Source organism: Manis javanica, unplaced genomic scaffold (genome assembly GCF_040802235.1).
Source record: "Manis javanica isolate MJ-LG unplaced genomic scaffold, MJ_LKY HiC_scaffold_24, whole genome shotgun sequence".
NCBI classification, from domain to species: domain Eukaryota; kingdom Metazoa; phylum Chordata; class Mammalia; order Pholidota; family Manidae; genus Manis; species Manis javanica.
This window is the reverse complement of record NW_027332170.1, coordinates 280,825-308,557: the sequence shown is the minus strand read 5'-3', so window position 1 is coordinate 308,557 and position 27,733 is coordinate 280,825. Positions and strand designations below refer to the sequence as shown.

Here is a 27,733-nt window from a genome sequence, read left to right as displayed (position 1 = left end):
TTCTTTATAATACAAATGATGCCTGATATTTTGAGCAATGAAATACAGACTGAGGTAACCACAATATTTTGGTCTACAATAAAGACACAAATAAATAAATAAATTTAAAAGAGAGAGAAATCTAATTACAACACTAAAGAAAACTATTAATGACAAGACAAGAATATAACACAGGAAGAAAGGAACAGAGAGGAGATATGAAAAACAGCAGAAAACAATAAAATGGCAGTAAGTACATATCTATCAATAATCATCTTAAATGAAAATGGACTGAATGAATCAAGCACAAGACATTGAGTGGAGAACAGATAAAGAAACAAGACCCATCTATATGCTTCCTACAGGAGATTCATTTCAGATCCAAAGACTTACACAGACTAAAAGTGAAGGGATGGAAAAAGATACTCCATGTAAATAACAGGGAGAAAAAAGCAGGCATAGCAGTACTTATATCAGACTTTCCAGGAGAAAAAAAGAATACACACAACATAAGCAGAATCAGAAGCGAAGAAGGAATAATCACAATGTATGCATTGAAATACAAAAATTTATTAGAAAATACTATGAAAAATTATATGGGAATAAACTGGACAAACGAGAAGAAATGGACAAATTCCTAGAAAAATACATCTTTCCAAGACTGACACAGGAAGAAACAAAACTCTGAACACGAAAATTACCAGCAATGAAATCAAACTGGTAATCAAAAAGGTCCCTAAAACCAAAACACCAGGTCCAGATGGCTTCACAGCCAATTTCTACCGAATACTTAACAAAGAGTTGATACCTGTCCTCTTAAACTGCTCCAAAAAATGGAAGAGGGAATACTTGCAAACTCACTCTATACAGCCAGCATCACTAATATCAAAACCAGACAAAGCCACCACAAAGAAAGAAAATTATAGACCAATATCCCTAATGAACATATAAGCAAAAATCTACAAAAGCAGAATATTAGCAAACTGAATCCAAGAATATATAAAAAAAAGTCATCCATCATGACTATGGGGGATTTTATTCCAGGGATGCAAGGATGGTACACTATTCCTAAGTCACTCAACATCACACACCACATAAAGAAAAAAAGGATAAAAGCCACATGATTGTCTAAATAGAAGCTGAAAAAGCATTTGACAAAATTTAACATATTCATGAAAAAACTCTAAATAAAATGAGTAAGTACTTCAATGTAATAAAGGCCATATATGACAAACCCATAGCCAACATCATAGTTAGCAAAACGCTGAAAGCTTTTCCTCTAAGATCAGGAACAAGACAAGTATGCCTATTTTCACCAATGTTATGTAGCAACAGTACTGGAGATCCTAGCCACAACAATCAGACAACACAAAGAAATAAAAGGCATCCAAACGGTATGGAAGAAGTTAAACTTTCACTATTTACAGATGGCATGACATTCATTGTACATGGAAAACCCTAAAGAATCCTTCAATAAATTACTAAAACTGATCATTGAATTCAGAGAAGTTGCAGGATATAGAATTAATATATAGAAATATATTGCATTCCTATATACTAACAAAACAGCAGAAAGGCAAATCAAGAAAACAACTGCATTTAAAATTGCATGAAAAATAATAAAATGCTGAATGGATTAAAGATGACGGTGTGAAAGATGAGACAGTGGCTTCCTCCTAAAACTGCATATAATACAAAAATATAACTAATACAACCAATCATGAAAGAGCAACAGGAAAGAGGACGGCACCAGAGTACATACACCTGGGGAAAAGAGCAGACCTCACAGAACAGGGTAAGGTACCGAAGCTGTGGCCCGGAGGGACCCAAGCCCTTCCCCTACCCCAGCTAAGCAGAGGGAGGAAGAGAAACAGACTGGGGAGGGAGTGGAGTCTGGAACTGCTAAATACATAACTCCAGAGACCTGCTCTGGGAACACAAACCTACATTTCATGGTGCCTGCATGGAAATCTCGTGATTAGGGGGTTGGAAAGCTAAGACCAGCAGAATTCCTGGAGAGACTGAGATTCCAGCCACTTGTGGAAAGCAGGGATCCACATCTGGCTGCTCTGGGACAGAAGAAAGGTGGGCAGTCTGAGAGACTTTCTAACAAGGAAACCCTTGGCAAGAGGGTTGCTAAAGGGGCAAGGATTGCATAGAGCTTACTACTCAGGAAAAAGAACAGGTAGAAAAAATTGTCTGGGGGCACTCTGCCCAGCAGTTCAGGAGCTTTCACGACCTTCAAGTGCTCCAGCTCGCAGGCTGGCTACACACCTCTAAGGACCCCCTCCATGATATGCAGCCTACCATGCCTTTTTCCCAGCCAGCTGCCACCTGGCTTGCAAACCAGCAAACCCTACCATGGCGTTAGGCCAGCCAGAGGGAAGATCTGTGTACAGCAACTACAGATGCAAAGCATACTGGCTTATACCTGTGTGCTTGGCCCACTGGTTTAGGCAGTGGAGACAGGCATAACAGCCACGAATCAGGAAACAGCTCTTTCTGACCCCAGGCACCAATACCACTACCCTGCATCTCCTGACATTACTTCAAGGGCTGAGCAGCTCCAGAGAGTAGAGCTTCTAGGTACTAGAGGGTGCCATATACAAATATGAAAGTTGTAAGATGTTAGGAAAAGTAAGAAATTAGTAAATTTGGAGCCTAGGGTACAGGGAGAGAAGACTTTGGATAAGTTTGGATTTTTCAAGGTATTTATATGCAGTAAGGAACAGTGTAGGGATAAATGAAAAAAGTCTAAGTATATGTTGTTTGCAGTTATTACCTATATACTAGAAGTAAAATAATGGAAAAAGACATATCAATCATTAGCCAAAGTAAAGATCTAGTGTATATCAATTCATATAAAAAGAACAGACTTAGAGACAAACAGCATTACTGTATCTCCAAAGAGTTATCAAATAGAAAAGATTCATCAACCATGCAGACACCTAAGAAAAACAGCCTTAAAATGATAAATTCACTATCACAGAGAAAAATTTCAACATATCTTTATTGATAATTGATACATTATACAGACAAAAGAAATGATGATCTGGGAAACAGAAGCAATGAATTTATGGACAAGCATATAGTTATGTGACTAACAGTTTGTGGATAAACTTTTCAAGCATCCATAGAATATTTACAAAAATTGATTATGTTCCAGGCCATGAGGAAAGCCTCAATGAATGTCGGAGAATAGGTATTACGCATATTACATCTCTTACAACACTAACGAGTGACAATAATTTACAATGCTCCCACCACCATCTGGTAATTTAAAAGAATATATGCTGCTAAACAACTCATGAGGTAAAGAAAAAATTAAGACGAAAACTTCTAAAAACTTTGTGAAATAACTGATAATGAAAATAAAATGTATAAAAACTTGTGAGGTACAACAAAATCAGAGTTTTCAGATAAATTTATTGCCTAAAATATATTAGTAAAAATTTAAAGTGCTTTGTTTATGTGACCTTGGAGAAGTTTCTTAATCCTTCCATTGTTCAGTTTCCTCTCTGTATAGTAGAGATAACAATAGTATATACTTTTTCTAACACATGCTCATCGCATGAAGTTAGAAAAAGAGCAATATAATAAACCCAGGTTACATGAACAGAAAGAGATCGTGAAAATAGGAGCAGATATGCAATAGAGATCCACTACAACTTTGTCATTTAAGACTTGAGGGAGGGCCTTTGGGCTTAGACAGAGTAGGGTGAGGGCCTCTGGAAAAAGCAAGGCAAGATATTTACAATCAAAGCAATGTAACAATATAAAGTCCCTATCAAAACGGTGTTCAGCATTATGCAAAGTTAAGGTCACACTAATTCTCTAGGGTAAAGACACCAGACTAGGAATATAGACATCTTCACTGAGATCAGTTAAAGGTCAAAAGGTCAGGAGCAACTTGGCTTGGAACGTTTGAGTGTTCCACAAGGGTATCTCAGCATAACCCCATGAATTCACCACAAACAGCCCTAACAAACAGACAATAACCCAGCCCACCTTGAGGGCAGGGCAGGTGGTACAAGTCTACACCCTAAGCCCTCAGTTCTCAAAAGTCCTCAACTGCCTATAAATCCCCTAGACAATGCACCACCCTGGGCTCTCTTGTCCCCTCCTGGTGTAAACCAGGAGCTCTGTTTTCTGAGTGTCTCTCTCAGTAAAAGTCTCCATGGTTCTCCTACCTTGTCTGTTTGCTAAGTTCATTCTTAGACTCCACAAATAAGAACTCAGGCATCAGGCTGCCATGATAAAAATACTTGAAAAAGTAAGAGGGATGTAAATCAAGAAAGTCAATTAGAAGGCCACTGCAAAAATTCAGACATTAAATACTCAACATCCAAACTTCTCTCTTATCCTCCAGCCCTTACTATGGTCCACCTCAATATTATTTATTTTCCAAAATTTAGCCCAACTTCACTGATCTATGAAGTCTTCCCTGACTTCTTCTCCAACATTAATAGTGGCCTGCCTTTGTACTCACATTATTTCTCATACATACTGTACTTTAACTATTGTCTTTCTCTTCCACGGAACTTCCCTCAAGACAGGGACAGGGATTTGATATCTCTGGAATCTGGCATAGCTCCTGCTAGACCTGAACTCAGTAATGTGTTTTGAATTAAAAAATAAAGGAGTGAATGATGTGGTAAGACCCCTGGATGATAATAATATATACTGATCACTTTAAATGTGTGATGTATTGAGCAAAGTGCCTCTCTTGCATTATCTAATTTTATCTTCATAGAAATTCTGAAGTATATACTATTGTTATCTCTACTATACAGAAAGGAAACTGAACAATGGAAGGATTAAGAAACTTTTCCAAGGTCACATAAACAAGTAAGTAAGAGATCTGGTACTCATATCAAACTTGTCTGATGTTGAAATACATGTTCTAAACCCCCATGAAACCCTTTCACTTGGGATTTTAAAATGTATTTGATCTTAGATTTCTAGCTTCCAGAATTGGTAGAAAATAAATTTATGTTTTTTAAGTTACCAAGTCTATGGTGTTTTATTGTGACAGTCCTAGCAAACTAATGCAAACTATATATAAAACGAAATATGTTAAGGTCACATAACTTTTTGCATGACCAATGAAAATCTGCTGAAAGAAACTCTACTTATTGAATAACAACAAATGAAAATAATTATAGATGTCAAAAAATTATCATTACATATCGCATTAACTATATCATAAAAATAAAATTTGAGGGGAGTCAGCATAGTGCAGTCATTAAGAACTAAGGCTTTTGCTCAGATCAATGCTTAAATTCACTCACAACACATAAGCTTCTTAAAAGTCACTTAATAAACTTTCTACTGCTTAACTCTTTCCCTCTGTAAAATAGTGCCAACTCCAAACAGGTTTTTTTAGATTCAATAGGAAATACTCACAAAAGATTAGATGTCATAAACACCACTAGCAGAACCAGCCCCACAACCACTGTCAACATCACTGTCATAGTCACAGTGACAGCAACAGGGGCAACAAATCAAAAACCAAGGTAGCCTTAGAAGGATATAGAATGAATATAGGCAAGCTTATTAACCCTGAAGTATAGACATGAGCTGGATGAGTGGAAAAGAGTGAGGAAGGCATTTAAGGTATGGAGAACAAGGTGAACAAAAGCTTATAAATGTTTTAGCTGCTGTTACCTACACCAGCTAGATTTCCCTAAAATGTTAGAAGGAACACAGGAATGGCCACGTCAAAAGTAGACTATGAAAATAGGTTAAACACCAGGGAAAGCATAGGCCATTGCCCAAACCTGGTATTTGCAATCAAAATCAAGAAAAGGTAACTATCTTGAGATGAAATGAGCACTCTATTACTTTCACCAAACATTGCTACAAAACCATTTCGTGTGAAACTGCAATAGCAAACAGACTTGTGGTTCACCATACAGTGACTTCCTTGTCGCTAGGCCACACATCAGGATGGCTCCATCTGCAGCCAATTACATGGTCTCCAGAAAAAGACATTTCTTTAGGAAGCAAACCTAAAAGTCCTGTACATCCATGTTTATTTATAAACTCTCCTGTTGATTCTAATGTGAAACTAGAGTGGAAAACCACTGACCTAATTAATATATGTCACACTCTCAACTGGAATTACAAAAATGAGTTAAGACACAGGACCTGCCCCTGAAGAACACAGGAATTAAGAACAACAGGTAAACCTATTAAAATTGGTAAATGTTATAACAAAGGTCATGTACAAACTGCTAAGGGTACAGATAAAAGACAGCATACAAAAGAAGAAGAAAGTCTTTGGATCTGGCTACTGAAAGATGAGTAGTTTATAATGCATACAAGACTGAGGGAAAACATACACAATTTTTAGTCCCTGGTAATCTGGCTTCTCTCTCTACTCCCTGCTCCAAACTCCAGTAAAACTGCTCTCTTAAAGGCCACCAGTAATATTTAGTCCTCCATTTAAACAGCTAGCCTCATCTGCACCAGTTTTCCCATCTGTAAACTGGGAATAATCAAAAGGTTACTCTGATAATGGCGATTAATATGGTAGATATAGGCATATAGTAATAAAATTTGTTTCTCATCCCTTTCCCTTTAACCCAAAGGTTTTCTCAATCCTATACTACTTAATCTCTGTGCAGTACCAGTAGTGCTCCCTTTTTGTTTTTGTTTTTGCTTTGGTAACAATCTACAATTACATGAGGAACACTATGTTTACTAGACTCCCCCCACGAACAAGTCCCCCCCCCACGAACCCCATTACAGTTATTGTCCATCATAGTAAGATGCTGTAGAATCACTACTTGTCTTCTCTGTGTTGCACAGCCCTCCCTGGGAACCCACACACAAACATTATACATGCTAATAGAAATGCCCCCTTTCTTACCCCACTCCCTCTTTATCCATCCCTTCCCACCCATCCTCCCCAGTCCCTTTCCCTTTGGTAACTGTTAGTCCATTCGTGGGTTCTGTGATTCTGCTGCTGTTTTGTTCCTTCAGTTTTTTCTTTGTTCTTATACTCCACATATGAGTGAAATCATTTGGTACTTGTCTTTCTCTGCCTGGCTTATTTCACTGAGCATAATACCCTCTAGCTCCATCCATGTTGCTGCAAATGGTAGGATTTGTTTTCTTCTTATGGCTGAATAATATTCCATTGTGTATATGTACGACATCTTCTCTATCCATTCATCTACTGATGAACACTTAGGTTGCTTCCATTTCTTGGCTATTGTAAATAGTGCTGCGACAAACATAGGGGTGCACATGTCTTTTTCAAACTGGGCTGCTGAATTCTTTGGGTAAATTCCTAGAAGTGGAATCCTGGGTCAAATGGTATTTCTGTTTTGAACATTTTGAGGAACCTCCATACTGCTTTCCACAATGGCTGAATTAATTTACATTCCCACCAGCAGTGCAGGAGGGTTCCCCTTTCTCCACAACCTCACCAACATTTATTGTTGTTTGTCTTGTGGATGGTGGCGATCCTTACTGGTGTGAGGTGATATCTCATTGTGGTTTTAATTTGCATTTCTCTGATGACTAGTGATGTGGAGCATCTTTTCGTGTGTCTGTTGGAGTACTGCTCCTTTTGATAATTCTCTTCAAGTTCTGTGACTTGAGCACCTACTTGTAGTAGGTATATGCTTCTACTTCAAGAGTCACTCCTCACCTTTGTATCTCTTCCCTTCAGCCTTAAATGAAAGTATATTCAAAAGTTATGCTCTCTGTCCTCTCTTTTTTGCCATGTCCAAACTTGTTCTCCTAAAAGGCTTATCTTATCTCCAGGCACCAACCGACAATGAGAGGATTTTCAAAACTACAGAAAAATCTCTGGGCCTGCATGTTACACTTTGTGATTTAGGGTGTACAGGATAGTGCTTTGATACACTTATATTAATATGATTGCCACTGAAGCAATACATATCACATTCTATCATTAAAGTACATTCTGTCTCTATTCATCATACTGTGCATTGGATCTCAATGGCTTATATTGTACTTGTTCAAGTTTGTACCCATAAACACCATCAATCTTATCCCCCCACCTCCCATCCTCTGGTAACCACCACTTCACTGTTTTTGTTTATTTCCAAACAAATTTGACTTCTTTAGATTCTATACATAAATGATATCTAACAGTACTATCATTCTCTAATTGACTTAATCTTGTTTAGTATAATGTGCTAAAGTTCCATCCATGTTGTCACAAATGGAACAATATCATTCTTTCTCATGGCTGAATAATTTTCCCTTATGCAAAGAGCACATCAAAAGCCCAAGTTTAACTGAAGTCCTCTAACAGCCCTCAACACAATGAGTGAGGATATCCCATACTAACCACCTCCCACCAATCCCCTGATTGCACTATATCCTTGCTGATTTTAATCCGCCATCAATGTATGATGCATAATATTATTTACCACTAACAAAGGAAAAATGCTACCAATTAAATATCATAAGCCTTGTTACAATGAAACCTGATTTCAGAGACCCTAAACTATGGAAAATCATGAGTTTTTTAACTGATTTCAATAAAATACGTTACTTGGGTAAATGAATGAATGGGAAGGTAGTTTTAAGACTGTTCACATTCATAGTCAATCAACAGAAACATTATGAACTAAAATTTGCAGGAAAAGTTATCAGCATTAGATTCACAATGGAGTACGTAAATAAATGTCAAGAGAATGTAGACTGTACATCTAACCTTCAAAATAAAATTTTTAAAATTCACCATTTTGACAAATACAGGTGGTTCTATGGAACACCTCTTTTTTCTTTAATATGTATGAATATCTTGCAATAAATTATTACTTCACACAATTAGACTTCCTGGTCAAAGCACCAAACCACAGGTCAAGTTTCCGTCATTCTTTTCAACTTTAAAAATTACTTTGTACTCTCATCTCTGTTTTTATATTCCAAGTTCTTACACTAAAATGAAAAATTCTACACATCTCTCCTTATTTTATATAGATGGCTTCCAAATGTACTGAAAAAAATACTACAAATTTGCTTTAATGTGTAAAGTCTGAAAAATTCCACTAACGGTACAGCATTTATAAAATTTTTGCTTCCTGTATTCATTTTTACATTGTATTGCTGCAATGACAGAAGTCATTCATCTACAGAATGAAATTAGAAATGACTATTTTCTACATTAATAGCTTACTGGTTGAATTTACTTTATGGCTAATAAGAATAATACAGATTTTACACATGGCAGCTTACCTTGTTTTTACTTGCAAACAGAACTTCTGAAGACAAATTATGACTGTGTAGTGATGGATAAATACATAAACTACTTATAAAGAATATTTAGCATGTGTAGGTCGTTTGAACCACAGCTAATTTTACCACCTGTACCTCAAAGAATACCAGGGGTTTCATCTGACTGTATCTTTAAAATCTACAGCACTATTTAGAAACGAAAAGTTTAGGCATACTAGATTTGCCTTCAAAAATTTGCCTTTATATGCTACTTCTACTTTTCATAAAACTGTTACATTTTCTCTTAATCTTGTGAATTTATGATTCCCTTATTCATTTACTCACTGAACCAATGTACTCATCACATGCAGTCCAAGACAGATGCTAAAGATGACATTACTTCTGCACTTAGGAATTTCAATAAAATAGGGAATAAACGACAAGTAAGCAAGTAACTATTATGCCAAACTGTGCTGAATACTAATGATGTGTTGCAATGCTCAGAAGAGAGATTAAACTAGCTTCTGAGCTAAATCTTGAGGGATGAGCTACGATTTTCCCTTTTAAAAATTGGGACATACCAGGGAGCAGTACCAACACTCGAAGTGGATAAGACATGAGCAGAGTTAAGACAGCTATGCTTTATAATGTTTCTACTACATGTCAGGCAACATTTATGCTTACAGAAATTTAAGTAGAGATACTTCCTTTATATCCCCACATTTCAAACGATACTAAGGCTGAGAGATTAAGTAATTTACCTGAGGTACTAGATTTGGACTAGCATGCAGGTCTCTTTGAATTCAGAGCATCTTAGACAACAGTATATATAGGGGAAGTCAGAACTATTTAGGCTAGAATGGAATACCATTTTCAAGAGCTGGAACTGATGGAGGAGCAAGCAACTATAAGTTTGGGAATAGAAAAATGACATATTAAAACATGGCTTAGATACAGGAAATTGGAGGTGTAAGTCTAGGAATTTTGTAATAAAGGCCTAGCAGTGGCAAATATAACAGAAGGGAAGGACCGGGTATGATACATTCTTCTAACCCTACTCTTACCCCTTTGGCTTTATTTCTTCCTTATCTGTGTAGTCACAGAACAGGTACAATTTGTATTCTGTATACATAGTAAAATTTTGTTACTAAACAACAGCAGTTAATAACACAAATAACAACCTCTGGACAACTAAGAGGTTATAAACCAAATAATATAAATGAATTAACTTCCCAAATAAATTACTTGTGTATGACACATTTTGATGACGGAAGTGACAAAGATTTAGAAACTGATTTTAAGGTACAGAGCACAAGGAGAAAAAAAATAAAGCTGAGGTTTAAAACCTCACAGTGGATGACTGGAGTAATTGGAATAGAGAAATAAAGAGAAAAATGTGCACAATGAGTCAGATTTCTGCCCCTTTTTGTGTAGGTGTAAGGGGAGGGCGTTTATGAACTGACTTTCAGCAGGTTCCATTTGAACACATCTCTTTGTCTCCTGGGAAAAGGACCATCAGACAAAAATGTATGACCAGTGCTCAAGAAAGATAAAGTTAGAGCTGAACTATCTACTCGAGACATGTATCTACAAAGATACTAGAATTAAAGCTATAGGAGTGATCACTCTAATCGTTAGGGGAAGTTGGAAGGAGTTACCGGGAAATACACTCCTTTCCAACCAATAATAAAGAGTCTTTTTCCTGGAGCTTGGAGTGATTTCCTGGATTTTTCACCTAGAGAGGGGTCTGGGAATGGTTTTTCTCATTTGAGCCTTATACCACAAGTTTATATAATATTAAATTCACAAAAAGGCTTTACTGTATAATGCAGCTGACCCAGGAATAGATAGAGAACTTGAACTGTTTGGCCTAGAGTTTCTGTAACTATGTAAAAAACTCCATGGGGTACGCTACAGGAAATGAGTAGCTCTTAAGACCTTCATTGTCCTTCTTTAGATAATTTTGTTTCCTATTAACCCAGTGGCCAAAGGTGAAAAGCTTATTAAATTTCATAGTGGTATCCTCAAAAAGCAATTATACATACATGATTTTAAAAAGAAAAGATATCTACACTAATTTCTAAAATGCTTTCTACTTAGGGCATATAATAAACTATATTAGTTGCATAAAACTTAAATGTGTTAACAGAGAAGGAAAATAGTGAATCTGTGGCATCTTACTACACTGATGGGCAGTGACTGCATTGGGGTATGGGTGCAGACTCAATAATATGAGTAAATGTAGTAACCTCATTTTTTTCATGTGAAACCTTAATAAGAGTGCATATAAATAATACCTTAATAAAAAAAACTTAAATGTGTTAAACAATAATAAACTTTGGTCTAAAACAAAACACAAACTAAATTTAGAACCCAACACAATTCAATGTTTGGTATTTAAAATTTTTATTTAAAACAAAAGAACTATTGTTTCTTTTTCAAAATAAGCTATCAACAATTTAAAAACAAGGAGATAAACCCAGAGAGTTCCTATCTTCAACTGTTAAGGTAGTCTATTGTCACAATAGCATCACACAAGAGTCAAACTCGGGTTTAAATACCACATTTGCCACTTTCTACTTATATGTCTTTGGGTGAATTAAAGCTTTTGAAACCTTATTTTACTTATCCGTCAAATGGTAATAAAACCTACCCCAACTTAAAACAAATGAACTTATGTATTGTCTAACTGAGCCAGGCATATACGAAGTACATAGTACTACATAATTCTCAAGAGCTTCCCCTTCCTTAGATCTGCAATCAATAATGAAAATTCCAAAATCTTGTATTAAAAGCTTATTTTTGAAAATTACAAAGTGGGGGAAAGAGTAATAGGATTTAAATACTAAAGTAATAATGTCAACTTTAAGTCCTCTCTAATCCCATATCTAATGTCCTCCTCCCAAAAGATGAGAAGAACATTTTGATAACTAAGATGACAATTTATCCCAAAAGTTTGGTCAGTATTTTTCTTAAATTACTAGACATAGCAATGAAATCTCTATGTAAATGTCTACAGAAGTCTTACAAAAACTCGAATTAAAAACAAAAACATCAAATTCCTTCAGAGTAGAATTTTCATTCATCTACCCTTAAAATGTGTTGGGCAAGCGTAGAGAGTAAGGCACTCTCCTCCCCACTTAGTACCCTGAGAGTGCCAGATAATAAGGAATCTTGTCATCTCATTTTGAAAAAACTTTGCTACTTTCGGCCTTTACAAGACATTGCAGGTCTATATTAAGGCAAACACTGAGTACTCGCTCAACTTGATTTCTAGCCACTTGAGCTTCTTAACCACCACTTCAAAACGGTAAAATAAAAACGTAACATTCTTTTAAAAACTTTTTGGCACTACTTAATTTTGAATGTGCATGTGAGCCTGTGTACATTTTCAGTTACTAACTCATGGTTATTTACCAATATTACACGTGTGAATACTGCACACCAACTTTTGTGTACACGGGATCTGCCTATCAGGTCCGCGAATTAGGGATCATGGAGCGACCTTATTGCTCTCCCAATTGTGTCGTTTGATTATCACCTTCACCCAACAGCAGAGGAAAGGATTTCCAAAATTGAAGATGAGACCCACACATTCACATGAGGAAGGTGACAGAATATTTCGGTGAAGAGACAATATAAAGACACTTGGAGCAGAATTCCAACTGCAAATATCCTCAGGCTTACATTAGGATTTCTCAAACACCACGATGTGTTGTGTTTCACTGTACTGCTTTAGAACTCTTAAAATATGAACGTTGTTAAATTAAGTGTGAACACATCAAAAGCTGTAACTATCTTACTCAGAGTAGGTCAGTTACTTCTGAGTCTGAGAAACGTCAAGGTTCACTCCAGGAAATACTCAAAATAAGTAGGGTCCCGTCCCCTGTATTGGGGAACGGGGCCTCACACCCAAATGAAAACTGCGATTAAGAGAGAAGTAGTTCAATGATCAGGTTTCTTATTTTAAATGCCTGAGGATTTAAGTCGTTCACTTGGTTCCAATGCTGTCTGTCACATCATCTAAGAGACAGTGAAAGCAGCCACACAATCTCCCTCCTCAGGCAGAAGTCGAAGCAGGACGACGGGGCGCCACCAAATCGGCCCTCAGGGGGGCTGTTGACAACCTGAGCCGGAAACAACTATGGGGTGGGGGGAGCTTTCTGTGAGCAACTCTGCCACCTCCACGGAACACGGGAGATGCAAAGCGTACGGCTTAAGCCAAAAAAAAAAAAGAGAAGAGAGACTTTCACGGGCAAGGAAAAAAGCGCAAACAGGAAACGACGCATTCGGCTTCTGGGAGAAGTGAAGGCCTGCCTTCCAAGCGACCTTGGCCTTAACCCCCACCCGGCTACACTCTCCAGCCAGGCCGTGGGGCTGAGTCCTGCCCCTGGGCCGCTCGCAGGCTGACCAGAGCGCTTCGCAGTCCCCACACTTGGCTCAGGGCCCCGCTGCCAGGCGGAGGGACCGGGACCCCGGCGGCCGCCGCCCTCGCCGCCCCCTGCCCCGCCCGCTGCGCCAGGCGCCGCCGCCCGGCTTCCACTTCCTATTTTCGGAGCACACACGCTACAAGGAGCGGAGCGAGCAGGCCCGGCAGAGCTGCCCCTGCGCGGGGCCTCGGGTGGCTGACAGGGGGGCAGGCACTAGGGCGCAGCAGAGAGAGGGAGGAAGGGCGGCTGAGCGCGCAGACCAGTGCCCTTCCCCGGCCCCACTCCGGGCAGATGCGCCGGGGCTCGGCCGGCTCCGGACTGACGGGCTCCGCCGCCCCCGCGGCTCTTACCTTCTCCTCACCAGACAACCGCTCCTCCACATCCGCCATTTTCCTCCTGGCGACAAACGGCGGCGGCGGCCTCCTGACTTCCGCCTTTCCCGACGGTCCTCTGCGCCACTCAACCCCGCCGGGGGAGGGGCCCGCAGCCCAGGCCGCCGCGCACGCGCCCCGGGAGCCCCGCCTCCCTCCGCCGGGCTCTGGGGGCCGGAGCGCGGCTGTGCGCGAGCGCGGGCGCCTCATTGGCCCGGGAAGGGGGAGGCGTCGCCTGCTGTCTGCTGCCGACACGCCAGAAATCTGCGTGCGGGAATCTGCTCTCAGACGACCGTATTGACTCGGTCCGCGACGGAGTACATTCTGAGCCCTCGATTACGTTCCCATCAAGCCCTGAACACTACCAGCTAAAATGTGAAAAAGTGTACGAATAGAGGCTCTTTAAACTTTTTTTTAATTACTCGAAAAATATGCAGGCTTTCATTAAAACGTAACACAACCAAGTCCCTTAACTGAAAATTGCTCTTGACATATTCATTCTTTCATTAAAGAGACGTTAGTTGGTCCTTTATTGTGTGCAGGGTACTTTGTTGGTCTTTGACGATGTACAATGTTCACCAAAAACCAGAGAAACAAACCTCTGTTCTCAAGAGGCCAATTGACTATTCCTTAAACAAACAATGCTGAGCAGTTGAGGAAGGCACTCTACTATTGCAGGGGAATTGAAATATGTGTGCGACATAGATCTTACTCTGCGGAGAATTGCCAGATTAAATCACAGAGTCCGGTTAAATCTGAATTTCAGGTAGACAAATATATTTTATGTCCCCTGAAGCATTTGCGATATACTAAAAAATTATTCATTGTTTTCAAGTTTTATTGGACATCCATTACTTTTATTTGCAAAATCTTGGAATCTTACTTTTAAAACTTCAAGTTTAGCTAGAAACTAAAGATGTAATCAAGGCTGTGTATATGAATTGGCTAGAAATCTTGTTATGATGCAGTAGCTCATTTAGTAGGTCTGGGATGGGGTTGGAAAATCTGCTTTTCTAAAAAGCTCCTAGGTGGCACCAGTACTACGAATACAATGTTATATATCAATTTTATATAGCTCAATTAAAAAAAGTTTTTTAAGTTTTTATTTAGTAGAAGATGAGAAGCTCTTGACAACTTTTGAAATAGTGACATGACATCAGAAATAGCTAAATGAATTTGACACCTGAATGTGTCACGTGAGAGTCTCTTAAAAAGTTCAAATAACCATTCATATGCAAAACACTATTACTAACCAATTTACTGGGTGCTCACAGTGTGTGAATCATTGTTTCTTCTGGATGAAAAGCACACAGAATCCGTGCTATTGAACAGCTCATAGTCCAGGGAGGGAAAACTTGCTGACACATGCGGTGAAAAAGTAGGTGTCTGTTGAGGATAAATGCTGCAGAGAAGGCATAATAGAGAATAAACCACACAGTTTGGCCAAGGGCCTGACTGGATGCCAATAAATAACATGTTTACTGTTTTTCAGTTTATAAGTCCTTGCTTCACTGCAACTTCAAGAAGTAGGGTATTAATAAAACTTATACACATTTTACAGAAGAAAACTGAGGCTAAATATTTGTCCTAGACGGCACTTAAGTGACTAAGTTGGGTTCAGACCTCAGGCCATCTTATTCTGTATTCCATATTCTTTACTCTTCAAAAATTCTCTTTGTCTCTCTCTAAAGCCACTCTCCCTCAAATAAAACCAGTACTTTCTCATCCCATCAGTTTTATTCACCACCATCTGCTGTGCATCAGCATTATTTCTGGGATTTTTTTTTCTTCTGCTTTTCAGTTTCTGTTTACTTAGCAAAACCTAATATCAATAACTCATACACATTGGGTACTGAGTAAATGTTATGGCTTGACTGATTGGCTGCTCTTTTCCTCTAGAAACCTCACCCAAATCTGGTAATGTTTTGCAATAATTTGAATGAGACTGTTTATAACAGTAACCTTGGTGATATTTACATGTGGCTCCCCCATAGTGACACAGCCAGCAATTATGCATAATTTCTGATAATCCTTTCAAAAACTTCCCAATACCACCTTCTAGATACAGCTAAAAGGAGTTAGAGAATTAATGAAACTTAGGAACATTGGAAAGATTTCAAGCCAGTACACAAAATAGGTGTAAAAATTGAATGACCATTATATGACTTCAAGTAGAAATGTACTGGTATTCTTGATAATAAGTTATTTTATGATGTAGAGAAAATAAATAAAATATTCCTCCCCCAAAACAATTCTAACTACTAAGTTAGAATTTCTACCCTTTTCTCATTTAACTTCTAAACTCACCTTTCCTCTACTTCTTAGTGGTATAACATTGACCTTCCCAATTAACTACCCAAAGTCTGATTTTTTTTAAAAATCTTCCTTCTGTAGGATTTGTTTTTAAATTACTTGTGGGCTTAGTCTGTTTTCCTGTGGATGTGCTTTATGTCCTCAACTAATTTTAAGCTTGTCAAAGCCAGAGGTTTCCTCATTTCATAATCAAAATCTTAGAATCCATCTAGTGTAAGCCTCTCATTTCAAGGTAAGTAGAACCTTAGATAAATTAAATGACTTGACAAAAATCACACATCTAGTTGATATTACACATTAAGGGTCCTGATCATACTCATGTTCTTTCTTTATATGATTATATGTATGTATATATGCATATACACATATGCATGCATATATATACATCCACAGATACTCATATGTAAGATATGTAATATATATCTCAATCATATAATGTATAATAAAATTATAAATATTCACTAAATATTAATGACTGACCACTAAGTAGTTACAGCAAATACAGACTTCTATAACACTGTATTATTTAATCTCTGCACTGGAAAACAAATACCTATAGTTTAAAAGTATGGCTTACCTCACTCCTAAGAAAAACTACCAGTATTAGATAACTAATATTTGGTTGGTTGTTCCTCTCCCATGATCAATGAACACAACTGGTTTTAAAAAATGTCCTTTAAGGCTACAGCAAAATGTCAAGCTTCATGTATGTTTTAAAAGTAATTGTCTTTCTAAATCAAATTATTTGCCTTAACTTTTGGCTCCTTGTAGTTGAGTGTGTCCTATTAATTCAGCTGTATTTGTAAATATCCACACAAGTAACCACCTTGTAGAAGTCTGACATTCAAAGAGGTGCCAAGGAATTCTCAAAGAAACTCATTTGTTAATTCCTCCTCCCTCCTGAATGTGCTGTCTTTCATAATTTGGCTCATACACACCTCACCAAACCCACCTCTGCCGTTGCCCTAAATGCACAGGTCACTGAAACACACAAAGCTATTTACTTACACATCATGCTCTCTCATGCCTCTGTTGAAGCCCTTTCTGGAATTTCTTTGCTACCTTTCTTTTAAAATTTTGTACAATTTTCCCTTTTTTTCCATGAAGTCCACGTTGAATTCTGTAGCTAAAGCTAGTAATTTCTTATTCTAGATTCCCATAGAAAGTTCTCCATTTATTTTTGCCATGTACTTTAATGGTAAGGTATAGATTTTATGATCAGCAAATCTTGGGTTCTGATCTTAGTTAACTGGGCCACTTAGTCTGGAGGCTTTGGTTTCTTCACCTATACTTTGAGGTTAGTAATGGTACCTCCCTCATTGTGATGCCAGGTTCTTGTTTGCGGAGTGGAAGAATGAGCTTCACAAATAGCCAAGATAGGAGAGCAAGGTGCAGGCTTTTATTTAGAGATAAAGAGAAAGGACAGAGCTCCCAGCTCACAGCAGGAATGGACAAGAGAGTCCGTAGTGGTGCGTTGTCTAGGGGGTTTTATAGGCAGTTGAGGATTTATCGAGAACATGAAGAAACTTAGGGGTGTGGACTTGTTAAGTGGTCCCTGAATATTAAAAACTAAGGACATAGCCTATGTTTTACTGAGTTGTCTGATAAATAGAGTTTCATACATGGGTGTTTAAAAATCTTTGTTGGAGTATATATTAACTGAATGTCTCTTTCATGTCATGTCCATAAATGGGAGCTGAAAAATCGGGCTACACCCCCATATGTGTGTGATTGATAGCATCCCCTAAAGTGTGGCTCTGGAACTCCAGAACAGGAGAGCATGTTCCCCCAAAACTCCCAGAGCATACAAATACCCCTATCCTTTACTGCACCATATTCAGTCATCACTTAATACTGAGTTGATTCCTGCTTTGAATTTGTCTGTCACAGTAAGTTGAAGCCTTTAGCATCTTCACACAATGTCCCAAATGAAGTACAGGACATGGGGAGTGTCCGAGGTGATTCTTTAGGGTGACGAAAGTGTTAGGCTGCAGGCATGAGCTGAAGGGGTGAGCCTGATGGACAAGCTCAGGCCTCAGCAAACGAGGTGAAGAAACCAACAGGTTCTGGTCTGACGACATTCCAGAGCCTGATGGGATAACCCTCCCAACTAGAGCCCTTTCCCCAAGCTAAAGGATTAGTGGTAACTTTCCAGTGCCTGGCTAAAGGCCAACGAGAGACCCCCACATACCCTAGACGAGCCAATCCTCATGCCACTGTACATCTTTGCTCTCCCTCCCCCTGCCTTCTTTAAAAACTTGCTGCCTGCCCTGCTGGGGGTGACTTCCCAGGCCTGTGTTTCAGACCACGGAACATCACCCAGGGTGGCATTCAAATAAACTACCAGGCCCTTTGTTACCTCTCTTTGCCTGCTTACTTCAGTTGACATTTATTGGAATTTAAATTACAGCAAGGAAATACTAAAGTTTCTGTTTATTTTTATTTACTTATTTGGATTATTATTACAAAAAAGATATATAAAAAATATAATTATATAGTTTACGCCTTCCAAATCCCACTCCCTTTCATTTCTCTCACAGGTAACCACTAACCTGAATCTGATGTTTATCATTCCTATGCATGTTGGTACTTTTTCAACAAAGGACTATTTCCTTTTCATTTTTTTTTTTACCCACTTAATGTGGTATCCAATTCAAAAAGTGTTTATGGAATGAATTCATGAATATGATTTCTTCACATAGTCTTGGAAACAATGTGGATAGAGAATATTAGACTAATTTCTCACTTAAAATAATCTCCCTATATGGCAAACAAGTTTGAGGAAAGAGTGAAAAATTAAGTTGAACTCTTGATCTGGAAAGGTGAAGCAACAAAATGAACAGATTTGCTGATAGTAAATGAAAAGATAGATTTTTTTACCCTTAATGTCTGATAATACCTTTAACTCTTTTGGACTAAGTAACAGCAGAAGAGCAGCAGGACAGATCAAGAAATTTGTCATTTGTGTTTCCCCAAGCCGCACCCACCTCGTCAGCTGTGTTTTTCTAACTCGAGTCTAATCCAAAGAATTACAGGAGTACCGGCCCAGATTCCTCCCTCCCAGCTCTGGGGAGGCCCCACAGTAATTCATGCACATTCAGAAAGGCTTACCCCCCACTCTTCCTCTGTCTTTTGTCCCTCGGTAATTATCACCTGTGATGCTCCCTATCTCATCAGACCTCTCCCAGGTATCTTTCCTCCTTCGTCATGTTCCCCTCAAGGACGTACAGCTCAGGGCTCATGTCACCACTTCTTATTCTTATGACTTTAGCTGCATCCATGCGGGGATATGCTGGATATGCTGGATGATCCCCAGTCACTGTCCTGGGCTGTTGGTGGAGGGAACCTCTGTTTTCTCCCTTGAGTTGCCTCTGGTATGGAAAGCCCGGACAGACAGTGTTAAGTGCTCTGACCAGATGTCCTCAGATCACTTTGCTATTTCTATGCTGCAGAGTTTCTTGCATCTGCTTCACAAAGAAATTCTCCTTTGGAGATTCTCTCATGCTACTGGGGCTGCTTTGCCAGCAAGCAGGTGTGGTGGAGAAGCTCCTTAGCTAACAGCTGGCAGATGACGGAGCATGAAAACCCAGCTCTGTAGCCGCAGGTCAGAACAACTCTGAGGTGTCATTACATTTCGCATTTTCCCCAAGAAAGCCAAGCTCAGTTTGCCTCTTTCCCCTTTCATGGCAGTTGACTCAGGGATTCTGAAAAATTGTCATATTGGGAACACAACAACAGCAATAGAAAAGAAGGTAAGGTTTGGCACATGAGGGTGCCTGGTACTCCAGATTGGGGGTGGGAAGCCAGCACCTCATCAGGGATGGTGTAACCTTGAGGATGAGCTCTAAAATACTGACTTGGAAAGACTTTACTCTTGCCTTGGTAAGACTCTCCCTGGGAACAGAGTAGGGCTAATTTTGCAAATGTGGAGAGAAATAGAGCACCAGGAACCACCTGAATTGGATCGGATACTTCAGAGCAGAGAGGTGAAGTAGACAGAATTTTAAACTACAGGACATGATCCATATCTTAAAGTAACATATCCTGGCTGTGAAAGGCTATAAATTAATATATAAAAAGATCAGCCTACAAAGCAGTATATGGCAGCTACAAAATAAATGGTAAAAATGAGAAATGTTTTCTTTATATATATGAGATTGGATGCAACATATACTGAAAAAAATGGATGAAAGGATGAAATACAGAATTATAAATTCTGCTCCTCTAATGTAGTTATCTGCTACACTGCCTGTCCCATGACAACAGTGTGAATTTAAACCACATTACAAAGCTAAATTATTAATATTTACTTTTACTCTAAATCTCAATACTCCCAGAGAAAATCAAGATTCAGAAGACAGTGTGATTGTGATTGCTTCTATTAGTTTATATACCAACTGCTTCTTACATGAATTGGCTTAGTTTAGGAAATAGTTTCCTGATTTCATGATATTTGACATAATGAGCCAAAGTAAGAGATTAATGTAGAGCAGAACATATTAGAATAGACTGTTGTGGGTTGTATTGAACAAAAGGATTCTGCATCTTGGGAAAGTAATTCCCTTTATAAGAAAGCCTCAGTCTAACATTTCTATATTTTAATTTATGGGAAAAATAGGGGTATGATTCCACTGATTTCACTAGGCTCAGTTTTCTTATCTGTTAAAAGGAAACACAAATAATATCTACCTCACTGTGTTCTGTAAGGATAAAATGATGTACAAACGTTGCATAGTTTATAAATATATAAAGCATTGCTGTTTGTAATTCATAGTCTGATGGAAATTGAATTCTAATCATTCATCTTCACTGTGATACCTTTAATGAACATATGAAATACTTGCCCAAATGTTTAACTTTTCATTTACATGAAACATTGGAAAGATATTTCTCCTAGTTTGCTTTGACATTGTTCTACCTTATAACTGTCATGGATAAAAAATGGTCTTATCCAAGATAGGAAAGAGTATAGGCTTAGAATAAGGTTTCAGAGTTTTTTTTTTTCACTTAAAATGTCCATTGATCTCAGACAGGTCTCTCAACATCTTCATCCAACTCAAGATTTATTATGAAGCTTGGATGAAATAATGTACAAAAGGTGATTCATAAAATAAAAAGTGCTGGATAAATGTAAAGAATTATCATTAAAGTAATTTTTGCCTTGTGACATCAGCAACCAGCCATTCACATTTCTGCTGGTTATGCCTAATAATGCATGAGCAGTTCTTCAAAAACCCTTTACTGTGCTTCTATTACATATCAGCACACTTCTAGTTACTGGAGATGGAAAGGTCCCTGCCCTCATGGGGCTGATTATTTAGAGAAGAAATGGATGGTAAACAAATAATCACTCAAATCACCATGATATTATAAATGTGATAAGTGTAGTGAAAGGAATACACAGGGTGATTTGAGTGTATACCCTGAGAGATAATACTCAACGGGCCTCTCATGCTGCTGCACATCTTGGAAGCAGACGATTATTCTGGACTATCATTTTAAAAGAAACCTGCATAGTCATAAACCTTAGAAGATACTGACTACCTCTAGAGCAAAACAGAAGCATGCTTGCTTTCCATTGAAAAAGACTCAGGTTCTCTGAGCTCAGGGTTCCTCTTCTGCAATGTACCCCATGACACACGTAGCCTTCCATCTGAACTTGTATGTGCTGCCAAATAAGACTTAGGGACAAGAGAAATTAATGCAAATAATGATGATGCTTTTGTGACTTGATGTGCCATGAGCAATAAAGCCCTTTGTCTTCTGCAAGGGGTCTCATGTTTTCTGCCAGCATCCATATATCTATAGTAGGCTAAATTGTTTCCTTGGAAACAGGCAGAATCACAGACCCACTTAAAAAAGGATCGATTCTAGACAGTCATTTAAGCCTCTAAATCTAACCTCTCTCCAATTCATTTTTAAAATACATTCTATTTCACAATGAAGTATTTCAAATATGCAGTCAAGAATAGAGATTAATATCATAAACATCTGCATGTTCACAGTCCAGCTTTATCAGATGTTAACTAACTAGCCTCATGTCATATGTCTTCTACTAGATATTTATGAATAAAGCATTGTTCACAAAGTTGAGGTCCCCGGATCTTCCTCTCTCATCTCATTCTCCTGTCTATCCTTACCTCGCTGAGTAAACACTATCTGGATTCAATGTGTATCATTCTGTGCTGCTTATTTTCTCCACATAATATTTTATTATTTTATTGACAACAGTTTATGTGTAAATGGAAAGACAAGGTTATTAAGAACCTTACTGCTCAAGCACTATTTCATTGTGTAAGGACAGGACAATATTGCTAAGCATAATTGGGAGAAGATCAACAAAATGGTCTTTGTGCTATACAACCTGGCTTCAGCATTTCTGTGAATTTACAAATGCTTTGCGGAAAAAAATCACGGGGCATGGCTGTGAGTGCGTTCCAGGCAACACTATGGCACCAGTCAGTAGTAGAATGTGGTCTGAGACATCTGCCAGGAATGAGGGGGCATGGGGGTCTCTGTACCCTGATCCCAGGCTCGCCAGGGCCATCCTCCCACTCTCAGGTTTAGGTTGAAGCAGTGTACTTCTGGGGTGAGACCAAGGAACCAAGATGGTCTAAGCAGGTGATTCTTGACCTGGGCGAGGAGGAGGGAGCAGGCACTTCAGCACATGGTCAAAGTAAGCCCACTGCAGACACAGACCTGAGCCAGGCTCACCTCAGCCCTTGGCCTTCAGATCACAGCAGGCATTAGTGTCCTGACAGCCCATGAGAAGTCCTTATTCCTGAGGAACACTGTGCTCCAAGCTGGAACATGTCCCCTCCAGTGTCTCCCTGTCTCATTCTCTTGGAGATTCCTTTAGTCCTCTGCGTCGAGTCTGTGTGGGATACCCCATTGTCATGTCATCTCCTCTTCTCTGTTTCTAATGACTTTCTCTTTATTTACTCTTGTATTTGTAGGACATATTGTCCAGAAGCTTCCTGAGAAAAGGTAAGTAAGCAGTAGATTTTTGCAATGGTACATATCTGAAAACATGATGCCCTTGTAGTTGACTGATAGTTTGGTTGTATATGGAATTCTACAGTGGAATCATTTCATTCAGAATTTTGATGGCACTGTCCCATTTCTTCAGAATTTTTTATTTTTTAATCAGTGACATTTGTCCTAAGAGTTCTGAAATGTCACAATGGAATGGCTTTTCATCCATTTTAGTGGGTCCTTTGAATCTTTCCAACCCAGAAGAGCACATCCTTCATTTCTGAGAAACTTTTAAAATTACTTCATTGATGATTTCCATTCTTCTACTATCTCAATCTTGCTGCATTTCTACTTATTGATATATTCTGTCTCGTGAGTTGGTGCTTGATTTTTTTAAATCTATTCCTTCCTGTATTTGCATGTATTTTCTTTCTGTTCAACATTTTTTTTGGTATCATTAATCTACAATTACATGAAGAACATTATGTTTAATAGGCTCCCCACTCCACCAAGTCCACCCCACATACCCCTACAAAGTCACTGTCCTTCAGCGTAGTGAGATGCTGTAACATCACTACTTATCTTCTTTGTGTTGTAGAGCACACTCTGTACCCAGCACCACATTATACATGCTAATTGTAATGCCCCTTTTCTTTTTCCCACCCTTATCCCTCCCTTCCCACCCATCCTCCCCAGTCCCTTTCCCTTTGGTAACTGTTAGTCCATTTGTGGGTTCTGTGATTCTGCTGCTGTTTTGTTCCTTCAGTTTTTCTTTGCCCTTATACTCCACATATGAGTGAAATCATTTGGTACTTGTCTTTCTCCACTTGGCTTATTTCACTGAGCATAATACCCTCTAGCCCCATCCATGTTGTTACAAATGGTAGGATTTGTTTTCTTCTTATGGATGAATAATATTCTATTGTGTATATATACCACATCTTCTTTATCCACTCATCTACTGATGGATATTTAGGTTGCTTCCATTTCTTGGCTATCATAAATAGTGCTGCAATAAATATAGGGGTGCATCTGTCTTTTTCAAACTGGGCTGCTGCATTCTTAGGATAAATTCCTAGAAGTGGAATTCCTGGGTCAAATGGAATTTCTATTTTAAGCCTTTTGGAGAACCTCCATACTGCTTTCCACAATGGTTAACTCAATTACATTCCCACCAACAGTGTAGGATGATTCCCCTTTCTCCACAACCTCACCAACATTTGTTGTTGTTTGTGTTTTGGATGGTGGCAATCCTTACTGGTGTGAGGTGATATCTCATTGTGGATTTAATTTGCATTTCTCTGATGACAAGCAATTTGGAATATATTTTCACGTGTCTGTTGGTCATCTGGGTTTCTTTTTTAGAGAACTGTCTATTCAGCTCCTCTTCCCATTTTTAACTGGATTATTTGCTTTCTGTTTGCTAAGGTGTGTGAGCTCTTTATATATTTTGGATGTCAACCCTCTATTGGATCTGTCATTTATAAATATTCTCCCATACTGTAGGATAACTTTTTGTTCTATTGATGGTGTTCTTTGCTCTACAGAAGCTTTTTAGCTTGATACAGTCCCACCTGTTCATTTTCGCCTTTGTTTCCCTTGCCCAGGGAGATATGTTCATGAAGAAGTCACTCATGTTTATGTCTAAGAGATTTTTGCCTATGTTTTTTTCTAAGAGTTTTATGGTTTCATGACTTACATTCAGGTCTTTGATCAATTTCAAATTTACTTTTGTGTATGGGGTTAGACAGTGATCCAGTTTCATTCTCTTACATGTAGCTGTCCAGTTTTGCCAGCAGCATCTGTTGAAGAGACTGTCATTTCCCCATTGTATGTCCATGACTCCTTTATCATATATTAACTGACCATATACGTTTGGGTTAATTAATGACTGGAGTCTCTATTCTGTTCCACTGGTCTGTGGCTTTGTTCTTGTGCCATTACCAAATTGTATTGATTACTGTGGCTTTGTAGTAGAGCTTGAAGTTGGGGAGTGAGAACCCCCCCTCCACTTTATTCTTCCTTCTTAGGATTGCTTAGGCTATTCAGGGTCTCTGCTGGTTCCATAATAATTTTTTAACTATTTGTTCCAGTTCATTGAGGAATGCTGTTGGTAATTTGATACGGATTGCATCCAAGCTGAATATTGGGTACGACGGCCATTTTGACAATATTAATTGTTTCTATCCAGGAACATGGGATGAGTTTCCATTTGTTAGTGACCTCTTTCATTTATCTTAAGAGTGTCCTGTAGTTTTCAGGGTATAGGTCTTTCACTTCCTTGGTTAGGTTTATTCACAGGTATTTTATTCTTTTTGATGCTATTGTGAATGGAATTGTTTACCTGATTTCTCTTTCTATTAGTTCATTGTTAGTGTATAGGAAAGCCACAGATTTCTGTGTGTGAATTTTGAATCCTGCAACTTTGTTGAATTCCGATATTAGTTCTAGTAGTTTTGGAGTGGAATCTTTTGGGATTTATGTACAATATCATGTCAACTGCAAATAGTGACAGTTTGACTTCTTATTTACCAATCTGGATTCCTTGTATTTCTTTGTTTTATCTAATTGCTGTGGCTATGACCTCCAGTACTATGTTGAATAACACTGGGGAAAGTGGGCATCCCTGTCTCGGTCGCAAACTCAGAGGAAAAGTTTTCAGCTTCTCGCTGTTCAGTATAATGTTAGCTGTGGGTTTATCATATATGGCCTTTATTATGTTGAGTACTTGCCCTCTATACCCATTTAGCTGAGAGTTTTTATCATGAATGGATGTTGAACTTTGTCAAATGCTTTTTCAGCATCTATGGAGATGATCATGTGATTTTTGTCCTTCTTTTTGTTGATGCAGTGGATGATGTTGATGGACTTTTGAATGTTGTACCATCCTTGCATCCCTGGGATGAATCGCTCTTGGTCATGGTGTACGATCCTTTTGATGTATTTTTGCATTCAGTTTGCTAATATTTTGTTGAGTATTTTTGCATCTAGGTGCATCAGGGATACTGATCTGTAATTTTCTTTTTTGGTGGGGTCTTTGCCTGATTTTGGTATTAGGGTGATGTTGGCTTCATAGAATAAGTTTGGGAGTATTCCCTCCTCTTCTACTTTTTGGAAAACTTTAAGGAAAATGGGTATTATATCTTCTGTGTATGTCTGATAAAATTCCGAGGTAAATCAATCTGGCCCGGGTTCTTTTTTTTCTTGGGTAGTTTTTTGATTACTGCTTCAATTTCTTTGCTGGTAATTGATTTGTTTAGATTTTGTCTTTCTTCCTTGGTCAGTCTTGGAAGTTGTATTTTTATGGGAAGTTGGCCATTTCTTCTAAGTTTTCCCGCTTGTTAGCATATAGGTTTTCATAGTATTCTCTAATAATTCTTTGTATTTCTATGAGGTCTGTCGTGATTTTTCCTTTCTTGTTTCTGATTCTGTTGATGGGTGTTGATTCTCTTTTTCTCTTAGTAAGTCTGGCTAGAGGCTTATCTATTTTGTTTGAAACCAAATCAGATCTTGGTTTCATTGATTTTTTTCTATTGTTTTATTCTTCTCTATTTTATTTATTTCTTCTCTGATCTTTATTATCTCCCTCCTTCTGCTGACCTTTGGCCTCATCTGTTCTTCTTTTTACAATTTTGATAACTGCGACATTAGACTATTCATTTGGGATTGTTCTTTCTTCATTAAATATACCTGGATTGCTATATACTTTCCTCTTAAGACTGCTTTCGCTGCATCCCACAGTAATTGGGGCTCTGTGTTGTCATTTGTTTCCATATATTGCTGGACTTCCATTTTAATTTGGTCTTTGATCCATTGGTTATGTAGGAGCATGTTGTTAAGCCTCCATGTGTTTGTGGGCCGTTTTGCTTTCTTTGTACAATTCAGTTCTACTTTTATTCCTTTGTGGTCTAAAAAGTTGATTGGTAGGATTTCAAACTTTTGGAATTTACTGAGGCTCTTTTTGTGGCCTAGTATGTGGTTTATTCTGGAGATTGTTCCATGTGCACTTGAGAAGAATGTGTGTACTGTTGCTTTTGGATGTAGAGTTCTATAGATGTCTATTAGGTCCATCTCTTTCTAGTATGCTGTTCAGTGCCTCCATGTCCTTACTTATTTTCTGCCCAGTGAATCTGTCCTTTGTAGTGAATGGTGTGTTGAAGTCTCCCTAAATGAATGCACTGCATCCTATTTCCTCCTTTAATTCTGTTAGTATTTGTTTCACATATGTTGGTGCTCCTGTATTGGGTGCATATATGTTTATAATGGTTATATCCTCTTGTTGGACTGAGCCCTTTATCAATATACAATGTCCTTCTTAATCTCTTGTTACTTTCTTTGTTTTGACGTCTATTTTGTCTAATACTAGTACTGCAACTCCTGCTTTTTTCTCCTGTTGTTTGCATGAAATATTTTTCCATCCCGTGAGTTTTAATCCGTGCATGTCTTTGAATTTGAGGTGAGTCT

At 38.4% G+C, this 27,733-nt stretch overlaps 1 protein-coding gene across 1 annotated transcript in view; it reads right to left on the bottom strand.

The window, feature by feature from the left end:
* Window positions 1–14,125, bottom strand: part of LOC140843070 (transcription initiation factor TFIID subunit 1-like) — a 118,686-nt gene extending 104,561 nt beyond the window's left edge. The window contains 1 exon segment of the mRNA XM_073228284.1: window positions 13,961–14,125. Within this exon segment, the coding sequence (XP_073084385.1) occupies window positions 13,961–13,999 (39 nt within the window). The 5' untranslated portion in view covers window positions 14,000–14,125.
* Between the last annotated feature and the right edge of the window lie 13,608 nt (window positions 14,126–27,733).